The following is a 19,744-nucleotide window of genomic DNA, read 5'->3' on the forward strand; positions in this document are numbered from 1 at the left end:
TACCCCATTTTATACTCTATACCGTTTTTAACTTGTGGGGTGGGTTAGACTGAAAGATGGTGACCAAACCAATGTCCAACCAAGTGAGCTTCTTAGTTGAGGAGCAATTTCATCCTTGGGCTGCCCAGGTCCTACTCTAACACTCTAACCCAGTATGAGGAGACGTTTTCTATGAAGGGCTACTGACCCACAGGAAAAGTCAGTGGGAGGCCAGAGCTGATGGTGGGTAGAAGCAGAGCCAAAAATGGGCAAAAGCAGAGTCACCCTTTTTTCTGGAACCCCAATTTTTCCATTTCATCTGCCAGTAATAAGCTTCCAGCTCTGAGAAGAAATACCTTGAAATACAGCCATAGGAATGGCAAGTGTGCTCTTGTGAACTGAAAACTTACGGTAATTTGTCTCTATAGTCACGTCTCTGTAGTTTACTTAGATGCTTGCTCCTCTTCCAATTAATTTTCCATCCTTTTTCCCAACCAGTTCCTGCTGTGATGATGCCTAGCTGCTGCAGCCAAGTATACTGCAGGCCAAATGAGATTAGGCCATGGGCCAGGGTTCCCCAGTCTTGTTCTAATCACTGTACCACATTGGTGCAGCACAGTGTATTTGGACATCCTCTACAATGTCAGCTGATAGAGCCTTCCATAGCTGAAATAAATGAATAGGAATGTATATTTAGTATTAAAAGTTGAATTAAGAATTAAAATATGACTGAGCCAATATACTTAGGTGTTTTAAGACTTCTAGGATACTGTATAGCAACTAATTTTTGGTGTCTTTAAAATATCTTCATAGGTGATGACAGCACCAAAATGCTCTGTTCTGTTAATCTGCAAAAAAAAGAACACCTACATTACATTAAGAACACTTTAACCTACTTTATATTATCATTTATTTATTTATCTATTAAATTTGTTTAAAAACTGCCTGTTAGCAACATATGCTGTCTGGATGGCCATTACAATATAACATCAGCAAATAACATTAATAAAATAATACTGTTAAAATCTCATAATAAATGAAATAAAGTCACAATAAAATAATTAAATAAAAATAGTCATGCATTACTATATTAACACTGTGCATCAATGTAAATAGTTTAAATAGTGCCAAAGGAAAAGGAATGTTTTTGCCAGGCACCTGAAACTCATTAAGGTAGGCACCTGGTGAATCTCTGGCAGTAGACTATTCCATAATTGGGACGCCACCACAGAAAAGGCCCTCCTCCTTGCAACCTCCCCCTTAACCTGCTTGGGGAGAGGAACTCATAGGAGGGCCCCAGCTGAAGATCTTAAACAACGGGCAGAAATAGATGGAGTAAGGCATTCCCTCAGATACTGTGGACCCAAGCCATTTTGCGCTTTGTATGTCTTTGTTAAAACTTTGAATTCAGCTCAGACAGAAACAGGCAACCAAAGCAGCTGACAGAGGACAGGTATAATATGTTCATAAGAACTGATCCTCCTCAGCGGCTGTGCTGCCCTGTTCTGGAGAATTTGAAAAGACCAGACTGTCTTCAAGGGAACCCCACATTCAGTGTGTTGCAGTCATTCAGTCTAGAGGATACCAGTGCATGAATGACTGTGGCAAGACTACCTCATCCAGGTAGGAACATAGTTGTTAAATCAGTTGAAGCTGATAAAAGGTGCTCCTGGGCTATCAGGGAGAGCTCAGAGTCCAGGAGCATCCTGAAACTATAAACCTTGTCCTTTAGGGAGGGTGCAGCCCTGTCCAGGACAGGTTTGCAATCTCCCAGTTGAAATGTGGATTTACTCATGAACAGTACTTCCATCTTATCAGGATTGAGCTTGAGCTTATTGGCCCTCATCCAACCCATTACCGAGTCCAAACACTGATTGAGGGTGGACACTTGGGTCAGATGAAAATAAGAGATAGAGCTCAGTTTCATCAGCATATTGATGACACTTCAGCTCAAACCTCCTCATGACCTTACCCAGCGGTTTCATGTAGATGTTGAGAAGCATGAAGGATGAAATTAAACCCTGTAGTACTCAGTGACACAATTGTTATGGCACAGAGCGATAATCCCCTAGCACCACCATCTGGAGATAGTCCGCTAGGTAGGAGCAGAGCCAGCGCAATATGGTGCTTCCAGTGCCCAACCTGGCAAGCCACTCCAGAAAGATACCATGGTCAATGGTATCAAAAGTCCCTGAGAGGTCCAGGAGAATCAACAGGGTCATACTATCACTGTCTCTCTCCTGACAGAGGTCATTCCAAAGGACAACCAAGGCAGTCTCAGTCCCAAAGCCCGAAACCCAATTGAAATGGGTCAAGATAATTCATTAGCAATGTTATACTAACTATTTCTAGTTGAATGTAATATTTCGGATCCAATCAGCTGCTTATGAACAGAAAGAGTATCTGGCCACACGAGGGGAAGTATCACTATTGTCCTTTCTATATTTAGCACCACCTCACACCCTTCCTGAGCTTCACCTAGCCTTAGCACAAGATTTTAGATGTCCGTTGGAGACTGAGGTAGGAAGAAGGCAGCCATGAATCCTACTTGTTGAAGCACTATGCCATATCCACAAAGATATTCTACTAGGGATGTTTGTTTGTTTGTTTGTTTGTTTGTTTAGAATATTTATATGCCGTCCTTTTGCAGAGCCTCAGGACAGCTTACATAAATAAGAAAAATGGAATAAAACATAATACAAATAAATTCATATTATAAAGTGTATACTTTATAATATGTATTTCTGATCCAGGAAATCTCCGATTCTTAAAAGAACAAGATTGTTTTGTAAAATTAGATCTGTTGCATTTTCATCTTTTTCAGAAAACTACCTTATAAGCATATTTGAGGAGAAGGATGAGGAAAGAAACATTTAATTGGGTAGGGGAGTCCAAATAGTGGGAGGGGTTGTGGGGATTTGCCAACAACCTGTAGAAATGAAAAGAAGAAATTAAGGCTGTTGTGTCATGGAAGGATTGTTATATTGAGGGAGGATAATGATAAATGTGTATGAATTTAATTTCTTTGTATTGTATTCAACTTGCCAAAGGAATGGCTTCCTTAGTGGAATGCCAGGGGAATGGCATTTCCACCCCTGCAGCTCCCTGTACCCTTTATCTGTGTAATAACGTCCCCTCCTCAAAAAAACAACTACTGAAAATTGCAAAAACTTATGTCTAAAAGAAGTGTTAGCTGTACTGCACCAACAACAGTTTAACCAAGTTAAACACTATGATGTTAAAGGGACACTGTGACACAAAACCAGTTTCGCTGAAGGCACCGTTTAAGGTCTGTAGGCAGCAGGCAGATGCCAAAATGGCATTTGGTTGTGCCACAGCAGTTTCTCACATTCCCAAATGTGCCCATGGGTCCAAAAGGGTTGAGAATCCCTCCCTTAGTGATGGGGAACCCTGTGGAGGAATACTAGCAGTGGATGCCAGTTCAGAGAGAAGAGGTAGGGAGAATCCCACTGTATGTGTGCATTACATCATGGCATTTCACCCATTTTACACAATATGAACTATATATTCCTTCCAAAATGAAGTCCATTGTTAACTACATGGATAGCAAATAATGTAATTTGCAACCAGATGACCTGTTCATGTGTGGTAAGTGATATAACCATGGGTTTGGGGTATTAAAGATTTGGAAATAAACAACTTTAGCAGAAGAATAATAGTCCATATATAGCAAGATTAATTGGCTGTTTTGGTGTGCTTCCAGAGTTATTTTAGCTTCTAGTATTTATAGCAATTATTGTTAGATGAAAATACTTAAAAGTGATGCTTGTGCCAAATCACTGGGGACCACAATTTAGAGTTCTGTTGACTGGTCAAGATGGATTACGCTCAGACTGTAACGTTGTCTTAATCATTAACAGGATCAGTCAAGACCTGGCTCTCATCGCGCGGGAAATCAATGATGTAGCAGGAGAGATAGATTCGGTGACTTCATCAGGCACTGCGCCTAGTACCACAGTAAGCACTGCTGCCACCACCCCTGGCTCTGCCATAGACACTAGAGAAGAGGTAGGAGATCTTCATGGAGAAATGCATAAGGTTCTTCCTTTTCTTTATTTCTTTTGCTTCATTCTTTTGGCATACTTTTAATTATTTCTACTCCTGTTTGCATGAATCTCAGCATTCTCTTTCTTTCATTTAAGATTAGATTACCTATTATCCAAAAGTAATCCCAGTAGTTAATAAACACAATTCATATTATGATCAGTGCAAGATTAGTTACATGATGAATTAGTGTGATTTTTTACAATTTTAACATCAGACTTTTGTTTCCTTGACCCAATCTCACATGCAAGAGAATGTAATATTTAAGTGGTTCCTAATGAACAGAAATTCTTAGAGATTTAGTTTTACACAGATATTGTACAATGCTATGTGTAAGATAAAGTGCTGTTCATTTTCCTTGGTCTTAGAGAGCCCTGAGCTTTACTAATATTTGTTTTTCAATAACTCACTCACTGATTGTAAGCTAGTTCCCCTCCTGACTATATTATTAACAATTAATGCAACTCAGTATAACTACATGCTGCGATTCACTTTTTTTTTTTACTTTCTCTGATATGCTTTGTTTCTGTATGCAAACTTGCATGCTCAAGGCATATTGCAAATTCCAGTAAGTGTATTTAAAATTACATGAAGTCAATTACCTTTTAACTGTATTGCAGTTTGTCTGTTTCTTAACTATTTGTTTTGTTTTCAGAGTTGGCTGTTTCTGCAGGGAATGTATTTTTAGGAACAGGGTAATAGCAAAATTTCATACTAATTAAAAAGTAACAAAAGTTTGCAATCTGATAACAGTATTTCAGCATAGTTGCCTCCATTTATCTTTTAAACAAAATTTAGCAAAAATCATCCAAAATAACATTACTTTAGTCCCTTGGGTACCTTAACTGAAACCATGTCTGTACGTGAGGGTTGCAGAAATCCTAGCAAGTCTATGATGGCATAATGTTTTGTGTCCTATAGCTCATTTCCATCATACACATAAAGTGTTATCCTGCGTTACAAAGTATTGTGGGAGGAAGGGGAACTGTAAACAGTGAACTCAGAATGAAAAGCTTTGTAGACAGTATCGACATCCTCCTTTTATTTCTCTAATCCATTTCTTAGCTGCCTTTCAAGACCATAGTCTTCCCAAGTATCAAAAATCAACATAAATATGTTAATAAGTACAAACAATTCCATGTAAAACTGATTTCAGTAAGACACAGTTTCAAAATATCCATACATCAGCATCAGGTAATATAAGTGTTCTTACTTAAAAACTGGGGGAAATGATTTAGTGAAAACTGTGGCTGTTATCCTTGCATTGGTAATCTAATTTACAAATGTGGTATGATTTGTTTTGTTTTGTTTGTTTATTTATTTATTTATTAAAACGTTTTTATGCCGCCCCATTCGCCGAAGCCTCGGGGCGGCTTACAAACAATAAATAAAAGCAATTATAAAATAAATCACAACACATATAAACATTAAAAATCCAAAAAATTCAATATAAAATAAGCCACCCTGGCCAGATAAGATCAAATAATATTAACAGTTAAAATACCGCTTAAATAAAAAGGTCTTCGCCTGGCGCCGAAAGCCCTCTTTCTCCCTGTTCAGCCACAGAAAATAGAGTCAACCCCATTTGTCCTATGTAGAATGTAGTGGGGCATTGCTGGCAAATGCTGGCATGCATATGTGCCCTGGCATTGCAATGATACAATTCAGTCTGGTAATCATGTTACCAAAGTAGATATGAGGAAAGAGTGAGTATCTGGGTCTGCTACTGGGTCTGGTTCTTGTACCTGTTTTTCTGGTTTTTCTTTTCTCTCCCCCACCCACCGTCCAGTTGCCTGAATAAGAAATATTTATGTTTTTGTTTTAAACATCATATCACCCAAGATATAAATACATACTCAATCTGTATAAAAGGAAAAAAAAAAAAAACAGGAATCAAAATTGAACCCTTGATTGTCCTTAGAGTTCAGACAAACTATATCCAGACAATAGAAATAAAGTGAAACAACACATATTTAATACATTACAGTGAGCCAGTGTGGTGTAGTGATTAAGAGCATGGGAATGAGACTTAGGCGATCTAGGTTCTTAGTCCCTACTTGGTCATGGAGCTTACTGGGTTACTTTGGGCCACTCACAGACTCTCAGCTCAACCTACCTCACGTGGTTGTTGTGAGGTTAAGACTGAGAGAAGGAAAAGAGGTTTATGTAAGCACGCTTGAGGTCCTTCAAAGGAAAAAAGATGGGATATATTAATTAATTTAGGTTAAAAATCCAATAAATACCACTTTATATTTTTAAACCATCAGATTAAATACTTACAATTCACTCTATCAGTTTCAAAAGAGGATCTGGGTGGCCACTGCAAACCTTGTGATTCTGTCATGCATTTGTCAGAATGGGATAGTAATGCTTGATCACCAGCAGCAGTTATATCCCTTTATAAGTAAGAATACATTTTACCATGTGCTCAGAGTACAAAGAAGAGTATAATAAGTAATGCAGAGCTTAAGCTTTGCATAAACAACATTGATCATGTACAGGTTTTTCAGAATACAATCCTTTTAATATTGTAAAGAGAGACTGGAAATGCAATGCCAGGAATGCCTTTCTACATAAAAGAACTGACAACTCATGTCAATATTTCTCAAATCCACAAAACCTTTAGAAAACACAACTGGGAAGGAAACAATGATTTCTGAATTACCTCTGTGCCTTTTATTTTATGTTGGGGTGCTATGGACTTACTACTACAAGACTTGCATGAGGGAGGCATCATTGTCCAGGATGAGGAATAGTTAGTTCTGAGTGGTTTTAGTGGGGAACAAATGGTTGTTTTCCCTTCTGGAACTAGATTATTCCCAGGTATCATCTGACCTCATTGATCAATGTTGTACTTCCCTGGGTAGGTGGTAGCATAAGAATTTACAATCTCTGTTCAAGTTGTGTAGAGTTTGGTTGTTCCACCATGGTGCCCATGAGCACCAATATGTGTGTAGCTAACTCTCTTGATATACCAGGCTTTCTGTCTTAGTGAATTTTATTTCTTTAAATTTATTTCTGGATGAAACTAAAAGCTTGCGTTCAGCTCAGAAACAAATAGGCAACCAGTGCAGCATTTTCAGGATAGATATTATATGATCCCTGACAGCTGTTCCTGACAACCACATTTTGTACCAATTATAATTTCTGGAGCATCCTTTAAATTTCTCCAGTTTGTGGACTTCCTCTTGACTCCACATACTTTCTAAGACAGGGCCAAACCCAAGAAGAAGTTTGCAAACTGAAGAGGGACAGATTCTGGGGAACTTTATCACTACACTACCATCATCCAGCCCATTACGACATTCAGGTATCAATCCAGGATTTGTACTGCTTCATGTAGGATGCAAAGATCAGGTTGAAATCCAGCTGTCTTTTACTCAAAGGAATTCTTTGCCATGTTCAGCCCAGGCTAAGAAGCAAATTGAGCTGAGATCAAGTCCACAAAGACTCAGAAACACTTGCAGTTTCTTTGTGCAAAGTATACTAAGTATGTAATTCTTTGTGTAAAATGCTTAAGTTATTTGTGCAAAGTATATATAGCCCACAAGTCACATGTGCAGAAGCAAAACTCTGCTTGAACTTTCTTCCTGCTAGATGCCCATGTGAATGCTTGGTGCAAGGTGGACTTTAGGCAGAGAGAAAGTGGGTGGGAGTTTGGAGCTGGGCTGAAGAAATCTGACAGATTTCCCATGCCAAATTGGATTTCTTACACATTCGCAGCCTCATCAGATGTTAAGGATAAATTGAGCTGGGAGTTATCAGTGCACTGCTTACACCTTACCTTGAATTACATAATAATCTAGACCAGTGGCTTCATAGATAATATAAAGTAAAACAAACCCTATGGGACACCATAGCACAATTGCCATAGGGTTGAGCAAAAGTCCCCCAGTGTTACTTCTCTGCATGTAGGAGTGGAATTACCATTTCCACTACCCCAAATTTGAGTCAGTTCAGCAAGTTAGTTGAGCAAGTGACAATGGTTAATGGCATCAAAAGCCACAAAGAAGTCCAGGAGAACCAGGAATGATACATAGCCTCCATCTGTTTCCTGGAATTGTTCATTTATCAGGACAGCCAAGATAATTTCTGACCCAACCTCTGCTTGAAACCACACTGAAATGGTTTGTGATAATTTCTTTATTCCAAGAATTTCTGGAACTGCTCAGCCACCATATACTGCTGTCATTTACCAGCAATATGCTACTGCAGTCCACATAGGACAATCAGGCCAGTCTCTATAAAGTGGACACAATCCTGACATCAGAAATGGCAATATTCACAAACCATTGGATGAAGAGTTCAAACTTTCAGGACACCTAAGTTAAGGTGTTCATGTTTGAATAAAAGAACTTCATAACTTTGTTCAGTGTGGAACAAACTACAATTCATCAAGAAATTCAGATGGAACTCCTGTAGCTTGAATAGGGATGAGTTTCTTAAAGTCATACTATGCAAATTAATCAGCTTGTCCATGAAAAACTGTCTGTCTTATTGCCCAGTAGCTACTGTGAATAATGTAATTATCATTATCTGCACCCTGACCTCACCATTTACAGTCAAACATAACACACTCATCATATGTATACATATGTTATAATCCATCTACAAAATCTTATGCCATGATAAGTTTGTTAGTCTTTAAGGTGCTACAAGCCTCTGTGTTGTTCATTCTGCAACAAACAAATGTAGGGAGACTTCTGGAAATCTTTCCAATTCTGTCTCAGGTGCAGAAATTAAGTCTTGCGTTTGAAAAGGTAAAATAGCACATGAAAAACAGACTAGAGTCACAGAATAATGTGGCTTTTCTAGTTATGAAACTGTGAAGTAATGGAATGTATATTGACTCTTTTACATGACAGAATTCTGCATGGTGCTCACCACAAGGTAATGGCAGAATATAATACAGCAGCTGAATAAGCTTTATTTGTTCATGTATTTATTTTATGAATTTGCCCTTAACCTAGTTCTCTGGGCAATTACAGCAATAGATCTGAGAAAGTTAATAACTCTGACTTGGATCCAAAGTCAGCTTTCTATGGCCAGAAAGGTTCCTTCCATCTGTGGATCATTTCTGTACCAGTAGAGAATATTCACTGGTTGAATGGGGAAACTAGCTGTTTTCACCAATTCCTCTTCCCCTCCGCAGCCCATTATGACTGCTGAAACACTGGGAGCTGCAGTGGATTGGGAGAATTGGCAAAAAATTGCTTGCCTTCCTATCATCCAACGTGGAAGTGTGATCAGGAGCACCAAAACCCTGGAAGAGATATAGCAAAAACAACCCTATCATGCCAACCCTGAATATTTTCATTCTATCTGTTGTATTGTCTCTCTTGATTTAATTCAATGTCTTTTACATGAAACATAGTTAACAACATTGTGTTTGTTATATGTACATTTTTTGTGAGTAACAGGATGTAACCATTTGAAAATGACACATACCATTGTATTTGCAGTGTGAATTTTGCTTTCACGTTGATTTCTTTTTATTGTTTCCTAGCCATGCTTACTAAGTCTCTGCTAGTGCATATATGCATTTTCTCTGAGTTAGGCAATGTTGACTTACATCCTTACTAAATAAATGTGAGTTCCCTTTCTCTTTTTTCAGCAGTAACATAAACAGTAGAATACATAAATAGTACTGCACTTACCACTGGACCATTTTTAATCACATGACTATTCTTGTACATTCAGAATTAAAATTTATTAAAATATTTTGTTTTCTAATTTACAAGGTAATGGAATTCTTCTGTTATTTGATAGCTCCTGTGCTCTCATAGAAAGAGAATGTCCAAACTGATGGGACTCATAAAGCATCTCTCCACTTGGTTTTATACAGTTAAACTTAGTCACTAATTATATACATACATTTATTTATTCATTCATTCATTTATTTTTCAGCTAGTGGACCGTGTATTTGATGAAAGTCTAAACTTCAGGAAGATTCCTCCAGTAGTAAATTCTAAAACACCAGATGGCAGCACTCGGCCTAATGATCCCAAACCACAGCCAACGGATACACCTGAGCCCCCCACAATTACACGCCGTCGCACTTGGAGTAGGGATGAAGTAAGTGCAGTATCTGCAATACTTTAAAATACTTTTAAAATTACAAACACACATAAGAATGCCTAGTGTTACATGGAAAGGCTTAGATAGTCTGGTATGACCCACCAAGGGAAGGTAGGAAATGTATTCTTAGGTACAACGGAAAAACCATATGGTTAACAGAAATATCATGAAAAATATTTCCCAAATATATTCAAGGTTGTTATTACATAATTTTATTACAAATTTCATTTTCTAAAGTATTCTTAGCAGCAATCAGAACAATGATAGAAAAGATCTTTTAGATCATAACTGAACTAGTGGCAAATCCAGTATTGTTAGGCTAAATGGCAAATGATGGTATTCAGTGTGAATGGCTTAGAATGGAGGTCTGCTTACAGAAGAGCGAACTCCTGCTGCTACTATTTCACCACAGCCTCCTAATCTTCTAAGCTGCTCTTTGAGGGACTGGAGTCTGTTCAGAAATTGAGTAGAAACTGGCAGAAAACTGCATTATGGTGAATCCAAGCCAATGTGCTTGTGATACAGAAGGGAATGCATTTGTTTGACCATTAGCTATTAATGTACCACATGCCAGCCACATATCAAGAGTCCCATAAGAGCAGTGTTGAAACTACATGAATTCCATTATAATCGATATGTGTTAATCTTCTGCTTTTGGCCATGTTCTGCAGTTCTTTCCATACCGAAAGTTACACAGTTTGATTACAGTTGCTTATTTCTGCAGCTCTCAGAATGGATGCTTAACTTCTTGAAAAAAATACTTGTATTTTTCATTTTAATTATTTATGCATATTATTTAAAAATTTGGAAGCCCCCTCCCCATTTTACAAAAATGAATGAGATGACTGTATTTATTTATTTATTTAAAACATTTCTATGCCACCCCCATAGCAACAAAGCCTCGGGGCGGCTCACAGTAAATGTATTAACAATTAATGAATAAAATAGTGGTGTAGCTATCAGCCTATCAAATTTATTTTTAAAGTTTAATTCTAAGAATAATGTATTTTTGTAGTTTATATATACATTTATGATGGTATTTTTAGATTGGAGCAAAGGTTTCAAAATTATGTATATGCCTTATAATTTCATTCTGTATAGTCTGAAGTGCCTGATCCTGTGTAATCTTTGAAGCTAAGCAGGGTCAGGCCTGGTTAGAATATGGATGGGAGACTTGAATCTTGGATTGAGCAGGAGGTTGGACCGTATGGCCTTCTAGGCCCCTTCCAACTCTATGATTCTATCTATAACATGTTTCTTAAGTCAAAGATATACATGTAGCTCTTACATCCAACATGAGAATAACCATATGGGGAGAAAAAGCCATGAGAATCTTGTTTTACTTTTTTCAATGCAAAATAGAAACAATTTGGTTCAGTGAAATGTTGTCTTTTCAAAATATTACAGGTTATGGGGGATACCTTGCTGTTGTCCTCAGTCTTCCAGTTTTCCCGGAAAATTAGACAATCTATAGATAAAACAGCTGGTAAAATCAGGTAACATGTGCTCCTCGTTAATGAAATGTTCTTGTAAAAACCGTTATTAAAGGCATGATATTTGAATTTGACTGTAATAATATTCTACTAAAATTAATGGGAAATCTTCAGTTTGCTTTAATGGGAATAGACTGAGCCCTTTTCTCTTTTTTATTACCCTGCATATTTTACTGAACTGCATATTAAAATAGTCATTTCAAAGAACTTATTTTGTGAGGTAGCAGATGAGCATACCAGGAAGTACATTGCGTTTCTTGCTGAATTCTTATCTACCCTTTTAGTAACATTCTCTGTGCAGTGGCTGTTATAGTGCTTGAGTTTTAAGAATAGTTTGGCTCTAATGGCCATGGCTCACTGAGGACATCTATAAAGTGGGCCATGCATAGGTAACGAATTTGCATAATACCTACATCCAAAAAGAAGACAAAACAAAACAGGTAAAGGCCGAAATTGCACAACTGACTTACAGATTTTTCATAGGATGTGTTTGAGCTGATGCATACTAGATTTGTTTCCATTTACAAATCTACGCAGATATGAAGCCTAGAAGCAGAGCAGATTTCCCTCTTCCCACATGCATAAAGCTGATAAATTCACCAGAACCAGTTTGAACTGGTTGCATGTGTGCACCACTGGCTGTAACAAGATGCTGCCATAAAACACTTGTATAAATTCATATTTCATTAAATTGAAGATAAATTCAAATGCCCCAGTGGTTAGGAAAAAAGAAAATGTGAGGAAAATAACTAAGAATGTTCCTGCTTCTCTATCATCTGTGCTTTTAATTAGACCTGTCACTTCGCAGGGCCACAATAATGTCTCTTCTATAAATAGCACAACTACACACAGCTCAAGTTGTGAACTAGTTTTTAACCTGATGCCATTTGGAAATATGAAGAAAATGTCTAATGCCAATTTTTCTGCTAGGCTCTTGCTGTAATAAAATGATTCTTGCCATACAGTACTGTCAATTAGAGTTCTTCACACCTGTCCCTTCCCATATTTCTACATTAACAACTGCTCTTTTGGTTGTATCTACTCCTTATTCTCTAAAACACTAAACATATAATCCACCCTTTTTAAAATGTTAAAAAATGTTCTGTAGCTTAAAAGCCATGACACACTGCATTATTTCACCGGACCTTACAAATATGCAAGATGGGGCAGTATCAGTATTCCCACATTACAGACATGGGACTGAGACTGAGGACAATTTGCTTTCAAGTCACATAAGCTGCAACCCTGTACCTACTTAGCTGTCATTATGCCCACTGAATACAAGGGGACTTACTTCTGTGTAAATAGGCATAGGATTGGTGCTCCAGAATCTTTATGATTGAGATTACATATGAATGAAGAACTTCGAGCTCATGCACTATTAACATGTCATTTAGTGTGCAATCCTGTGGAAACTTAAGCTCCAGAACTCAGAGGCACTTGCCCATCCCCTGCAGAGCAGATTCTACAGCAGAGGCGATCTTTACCTCGCCCCTTGTCCTGCTCAGCTTTTTCCCTGGACAGCCATTCTCAGTTGTCTAGCTGGAGCATTTCAGAAGGGAAGGGAAGGCTGTATCCTGGCTGCTGCAGTCTGCAAAGTGATGCAAACTAAGAAGAAACACCTTGAAACTGAAAGTACCACAATATAAAAGCTGGCCTACCTATTCCATGTTAGTGTGTATTGTACAACATTCCAGCATAAATGCAGGAACAAACTTCTGACTGCATCTGTTTTTTTTTTTTTCCTTTTTTTCTTTTCTGGGTTCCCAAATTCTTTTTTTTTTTTGTCATTTTTACTGCAAGTTATTAAGGATGAATAAGATATTTAATTAGTCCCATTGCTAGTTTCAGTCAAATTTTTTAAAAAGTGGAATATGCTTCTAGATGGACAAGTAAAGTTGATATTTCATGCTTGCTCATACCTATATCCAGTCAAATCAGTATGGTTTTTATATTGTATCTTAAGTACAGGTAAGTTTTAAAAAATCAAACTTCATCTTTTCAGTTTTAATTGTGCAACTGTACTCTTTTCTAGAAAAGTATAGGTTCAGAAGAACATGGAAAAAATGGGTGTGCATAGGTTTTTTCCTGAAGTTTTGCTGAAGTTTTGTTTTGCCGTTGCCCCCTCCCCGCCCCAAAATGGAAAAAGATAGGTTGAAGATTATTTCCTTTAGAATTATGAATAAAATGTTTCAGATAAGGTGTTCTTATATTTACTTCCACAATCATTTTCTAAAAGTTATGTAATTCATGTTTGTTTAAGACAATATCAGATTATATTAGTTCTTATGCTCTGAGGACTTCCTAGGACTTAGCAGGTCCTATGCCGTAACCGGAGACTTTACTCTCAAATGCAAGGCAGGATCCATTTCTGCCTCTAGTGGACAGTGTCATTGTCTCAAGAAAAGGAAGATGTGTGCATTTCTTCCCTGGTTGCTGGCATCCTCTTCCCAGCGTAGCTGGTGGATCTGTTTCTGACCTTTTGACTAGGCCTCAAAGGACTGGAAGAAAGTACAGAGCAACAAAAAAGGAGCTGAAAGTATAAAGGTAAGAATTTTAATTTATCTGAATTTAGAAAATGGAACCATGTTTTAATTGCATTCATTTTGCTTCATAACTTTTCATAAATATTTAATTCCTACACATCTGATGGTTTCTTGCAGTGTCCCTCCTCATAGTAGCTTAGTGTTTACTGGCATGCTAATCACTAAATTTTATTTTCTTTCCTTCCCCTCAGCAAAATGGTAAGACAAACAGATGGAAACATTTCCCCACTGCAAGTTCTTCTGAGGAAAAAAAAACCTGAATTACAAACATTGTCAAATAAAACATACATTTCCAGAAACTAGTAGGATGACAAATGCACCCTTGTATCATGGAAGAAGTGTTCTGCAGACATTAAAAACTCCTTCATGGATGAAAATGTGGGAAACCATAAGAAAGAAAGTAGAAGCAGCTTTTCCAAAAGTTTTCATTCTGGAATATCTCTTTCTGCTCCTTCGGTAACAAGAGCACCATCACAGAGTGTTCCTCATCACCAACAGCATCTTCAAGTAAACAAATATTATGATCAGCTGCATCCAAAAGAATACTAAGTAGCTTCATTTGTAGACAAGTTGACACCTGCGGATTAGGAAAAGATTTACCAAGCTCTTGAAAACACTGTTTTTCCTGGAACCCCTCTGTGATGCTAACTGGCAGGAAGCTTTTTAATTACTAAGACCATCATGTTGTTTGCCTAGCAGACATTAAGCAAGCTTCTTTTAGAGGCGGAATATGAATATGTAATCTAATCTGTGCAAGATATAAAAGCATCAGTGAGGTACCGTAACTTGCAATACTTACAGATAGATGGACAAGTAGCAGAGAAGGCATCATTAAGTTTATTATAACTATACCGCAGCCAGTTTTTTTTAACAGAAACATTGAAGCAGGAGAGAACAGACATACTGCAGTATATATCACTTGCATCGTATGTGAAATCCTACAGAAAATTGGGAGTGTTTATAATGGAATGTAAATTATGTAAAGTATGGGATAAACTTCCTTCTTAATAACATCATGAAACTAGACTTTCTCCAAAAGATGAGCAAAAGTCATCCTAAAACAGTCTTCTCCAACCTGGTGGCCTTCAGAGGCATTTGGACTGCAATTCGCAGAATATCCATTCAGCAGGGCCATTCACTGGGAATTCTGAGTGTTGCAGTTCAGACATGTCTGGAAGGCACAAGGTTGGGGAAGGCATATAAACACTACTCATACTGTTTCTCCAGTCTTCAAGAAGACACAAGAAAAATGACACTGAAGGTCTGTAGTAAAATTTGATGGGATGGAGTAGTGATCGCCATTAAAAGTTTTATTTTTAAAAAAGGGAAAGCTTCAAGAAATAATAATTGAGGATCTTAATGTACCCTGACATATAAGGGACACTTGATGACCCCATCTTCAGGATTCAGCTTCAAAACTCCATCAAGTTTCTAAGGTCAGTTTATTCAGCAATCACTACATCTGACTCAGCACACTTTGTCAGAAATTGCTTAACAAATGGCTAAGATAAAAACAACTGTTTTGGAGAATCTAAGTATGCCTCCACCTCAAAATTATAGAAGAAAGTGAAATGTTTTATTAAGAAATGAGAAGATTTTTTGTTGCTGTTCAATGCGTGCTGCTGCAATTTTGTTGAATTCAGGTTTCCAAGACAGAAATCTAAGTGATGATAATGCTGTTGCAGCATTTAGCTGGATTACAAAACAAGCAGCACATTGCAACTTGATGCTGGCAAGGTACTTAGCTGAATATATCTTCAGAGGTTTGGATCAGGAATGTAGTCTGGGATTCTTCCAGACCTACCCCTCCTGAAACATTGTTGCAAGGCTTTTGCACAACACAGCTTCTGACTCCTCTTGTTTCCTGTCTACTTCAGATTCTTCCAGCTTTTGTTGCATGTGAAAGGAATCAGTCAGGAAATGAATTGATGTGTAGAAAGGCAGAGATATTTTGCTTCAGTGTGACAAACCTTCATTCTTTAGAAGATCATGCTAATTATGAAGACAAAGAGGAAGAAACTGCAAAAGAAGAAACAAACTGAAAGCAATAGCTCTGAGTGATTACATCTCATGTATAATCATTAAACTTTGGTTCTACCACCACCATCCCCAGCTCTCACTTCTTTTATGGGACACTATGAAGGAGACATAATTTGCTTTGCTTCACTAATACTGATGATTTCATCTATTTTTGTTTTTTGCCTGTTCCTCATAAACTGGCAAAATCAAAGTGGTTCCTTACAGTTCAGGATCCATAAAAGTTTTTTTTATAAAATGTAATTTATAATTACTGCCTGAATAAACCATCCTTTTAATATACCAAATATGATAACGTTATGCCAAACCAAGTTATTCATAATACTTTTTACTCTAAAGTAACAAACTGACTTTCAGTGTGTGGAGGGTACCATTTTTTCCAGTTTTTAGCAAAAAAAGGGGGGAGGGGGAGGAATGGGTTTTTCCCCCCATGGATTCAAAGTATAAGGAAATGTTATATCTTTACTCTTCCCAGAAACTTCACAAGGTTGTTCACATACATTATGGCCTACTAGTTCATTAGGAGTGATTTTATTTGTCAGTGATATTTTTTTGAAATATGCTGTGAGTTAGGAACATGTGACTGAGCTTTTAATCTAATTATTCAGGGTGGTTAGAATAGGGTTTTTTTCCTGCATCAGATCTAGAACTGTATCCTTAAGCTATGTTTGTTTCTCAAGATAACCTAACAGTAAGGGGGTAAAATCCAAAGGGGTCTGGTACCACTGGCAGGATGGATTTCCTCCCACCCCCTCAAAATCTACTCTAGAGGGTTGGGAAACCTCTGGAGCAGATGTGAGGGCCCATAAGTGGGTGTAGGGGAGGGTACATTACCAACTGAAAGTCTGCTCATGCAATACTGAAATCCACCTCTCATTCACAAAGTGGTTGGGAAAATCATAGGTTTTACTTCCAGTATGGTTTTAGCACTGCCCATTCGGACATCAGTTTTCTTCAGCCACCAGCATATAGGAACTGAGTGACTATGCCTTGGGTTCCAAGGCCAGAATCCTTTATAGTTTTCTTCTGTGTAGCGTTTTCTTCTTTTCTTCTTATCAGCACAGAAAAGTAATATGGTTTGCTGTATTGCAGAATCTAAATTATGAAAACCACGTGTATAGGGCCAGAAAACTGGGGAAAGTACTATCTTTGTTATCTTAAGGGTTTCGTTGTTTTATGCCTCTCTGTATTTGCACACAGTACTCCAGATGCTGATCATTTCATTCTCTGCCAAATTTAGTCTCCTTTTTGTGAAGAAAGGGAAATGGCTCCCCTGGAACCAAAAGTTCTATCACTATTTTAGCTCTATCAGCAGGACAGAGAACCCGCTGGTAAGGTCAAATTAAACAGTGATATTGTAATGGAATGACTGCATACATGAAGGAATATTTTGTGGCATTTCTTCAATAGAGTCACTTTCCAGTGCACAAATAATTTAGAAAATGCCATTGTCAGCAAATGCACTGACAGCCATTTTGTTATTACTTTCATAACCTACTGGTGTATGCTCATTTCCACATGACTTCCACTGCAGATTAGACCACAGGCATTGAAAGAACAAAGTTACCAGATTTAATATTATTATAGATCTGAACTCTGGATAAGATAGTGTTATAAAAATAATGGAAATAAATAAACTCTCATCCTACTACTCTTTTAAGTCTTGCATGTGCCACATTTGAGCAGAAATTATGCTTTCCACCATGCCAGTATTTTCATCATCCTATTCACAAGTTGTGAGAAATACAGCACCTACAGTGGGGGATCACTGTAAAATGAATAAACTCTGCACTTTTTAATACGCCTTCGTGTGTGTATTTGTCTGTACTTTCAAAAGATATGGCATTTTTGCCTCGAAGAAGATAAGTATATGCTTTCCATATGTACAACAAATATCAATTGGCACTTCAAGCAGTATTCAGTTAGAATTTTCAAGATAGTTAACCAGCTTTTAGTTTCATTGATTCATACAAATGTTTATATCACTCTTATGTGCTTCTTGGCTATAGAATATTATTTAAGGACAAAGATCGGAATTGGGAAGATATTGAAAAGAAACTGCGAGCCGACAGTGATATCCCTATAGTGAAAACATCAAGCATGGTATGATAAAATAATACCTTTCACTGTCATATAGCCATGTTGAAAAAGGAAAAGGGTTCACAATCTTTGCTAAAATTTTAAAGTATTAAAAGGTTGGCGCTACAGTAAATTACAATACAAAAAAATTAACTTAGCAATCCTGTGAATGTTAGACATGTGTAGTCCAGGCATCCATAGGATTGTGCCCTCAGTTGCAGCAAGAGAACTTTAATGTACCATGATTTATATAATGCTGAGGACATGCTGAGCAACATATATATCCTCAGCTTGAGGAAAGGCAGTTTCCAATGTTCTGCAGAGCTGAATAGTAAATGATTAAAACCAGTATCCATTGCTTGGGATAGTGGAATGGATCAGGCCTCCTTGCCTGGTGTTTGCAAAGTCCTCTTTCAAACAGGAGGCAAGGATGATAGCTCTGCTTTAAACTGCTGGCCCAGTTTCAGTGATGCAGAGTGGATCGGGCCTCCCCACCTCCTGTTCAAGAGTAGACCTCTAGAGTAGCCAGTAGGGTTGGCATCTCCAGTATATACTGTTGTTCTACATTGGGTGACAGTAGAAGGCAGATCAAGTCTTCCCATGTACTGCTCAAAAGGTCTACCCTCATGCAGCATGCAGGAATGACATGTCCACACTGGCTTCACTCCCATGCTTGGCTCCAAAAGGTGGTGCGTGGGGGATATTACATAGATTCTTCTATAGGGTTTGGTTCCATATCTCATTCTTCTAATGTTTACATGGAACAGTTGAGTGGAGTCACTGGGAGTTTAGGAGTGCATTGTCATCAAATCTTAGTGACATATAGCTCTGTTTCTGCTTTTCATTGGCATCAGGTGAAGCTATAGGGGTGCTAAATTGGTGCCTAGCTATCACAGTAGACTGGATGAAGGCTAATAAGGTGAAGCTTAATCCAGAGAGGACTGAGACTGTTAATGGATGGTTTTTCTGACCAGGTGGGCAGTGTTCAACCTATTCTGGAGGAGTTGTGCTCTGCCTGAAGGATCAGATTCATAGCTTGGGGTTTCTCCCAGAGTCATCTGTCATTTGAGGCTCAAGTGGTTTAATTGGCATGGAAGCCCCTATCTAAATGGGGTTAACCAGGCCTCAGTAGTCTGTGCTATGCTAACCTCCAAACTAACTTGCTTGCACTTTTGATGGGACTGCCTTAGAAGACAGTTCAGAAACTATAGCACAAAGTGATTATGGAAATCAGTCACTTTGCCAGCGTAACACTGTTTCTGGCCTATTTACAGTGGCTGCCTGAATGTTTTCAAGTCAGTTCAAAGTGTTGGTTTTCATATATAAAGCTTACACAGCTTAGAACCAAAATGCCTGACAGAGCCCCTCTCCCAACATGAATCCATCCATGTACTACAATAGTCATCTGAAGGAGGTTTGGAGTGTGGTAATGAGGGCCTTTTGAGTGGTATCCCCCAATGTGGAATG

At 37.9% G+C, this 19,744-nt stretch overlaps 1 protein-coding gene across 8 annotated transcripts in view; it reads left to right on the forward strand.

The window, feature by feature from the left end:
- The window catches only part of CEP170 (centrosomal protein 170), a 97,156-nt gene that overhangs the window by 72,048 nt on the left and 5,364 nt on the right, over nucleotides 1-19,744 (forward strand). For 5 of the 8 annotated variants that reach the window (XM_044419700.1, XM_044419641.1, XM_044419667.1 and 2 more), the window contains 4 exons: nucleotides 3,861-4,038; nucleotides 9,952-10,119; nucleotides 11,530-11,618; nucleotides 18,208-18,301. In XM_044419700.1, coding sequence (XP_044275635.1) covers nucleotides 3,861-4,038; nucleotides 9,952-10,119; nucleotides 11,530-11,618; nucleotides 18,208-18,301 — 529 coding nt within the window. The remainder of the gene's footprint in view (nucleotides 1-3,860; nucleotides 4,039-9,951; nucleotides 10,120-11,529; nucleotides 11,619-18,207; nucleotides 18,302-19,744) is intronic. The other 3 variants (XM_044419649.1, XM_044419682.1, XM_044419658.1) reach the window with 2 other exon arrangements.

The sequence above is a fragment of the Varanus komodoensis genome, unplaced genomic scaffold (assembly GCF_004798865.1).
Source record: "Varanus komodoensis strain SLA01 unplaced genomic scaffold, ASM479886v1 scaffold1, whole genome shotgun sequence".
Lineage (NCBI taxonomy): Eukaryota > Metazoa > Chordata > Lepidosauria > Squamata > Varanidae > Varanus > Varanus komodoensis.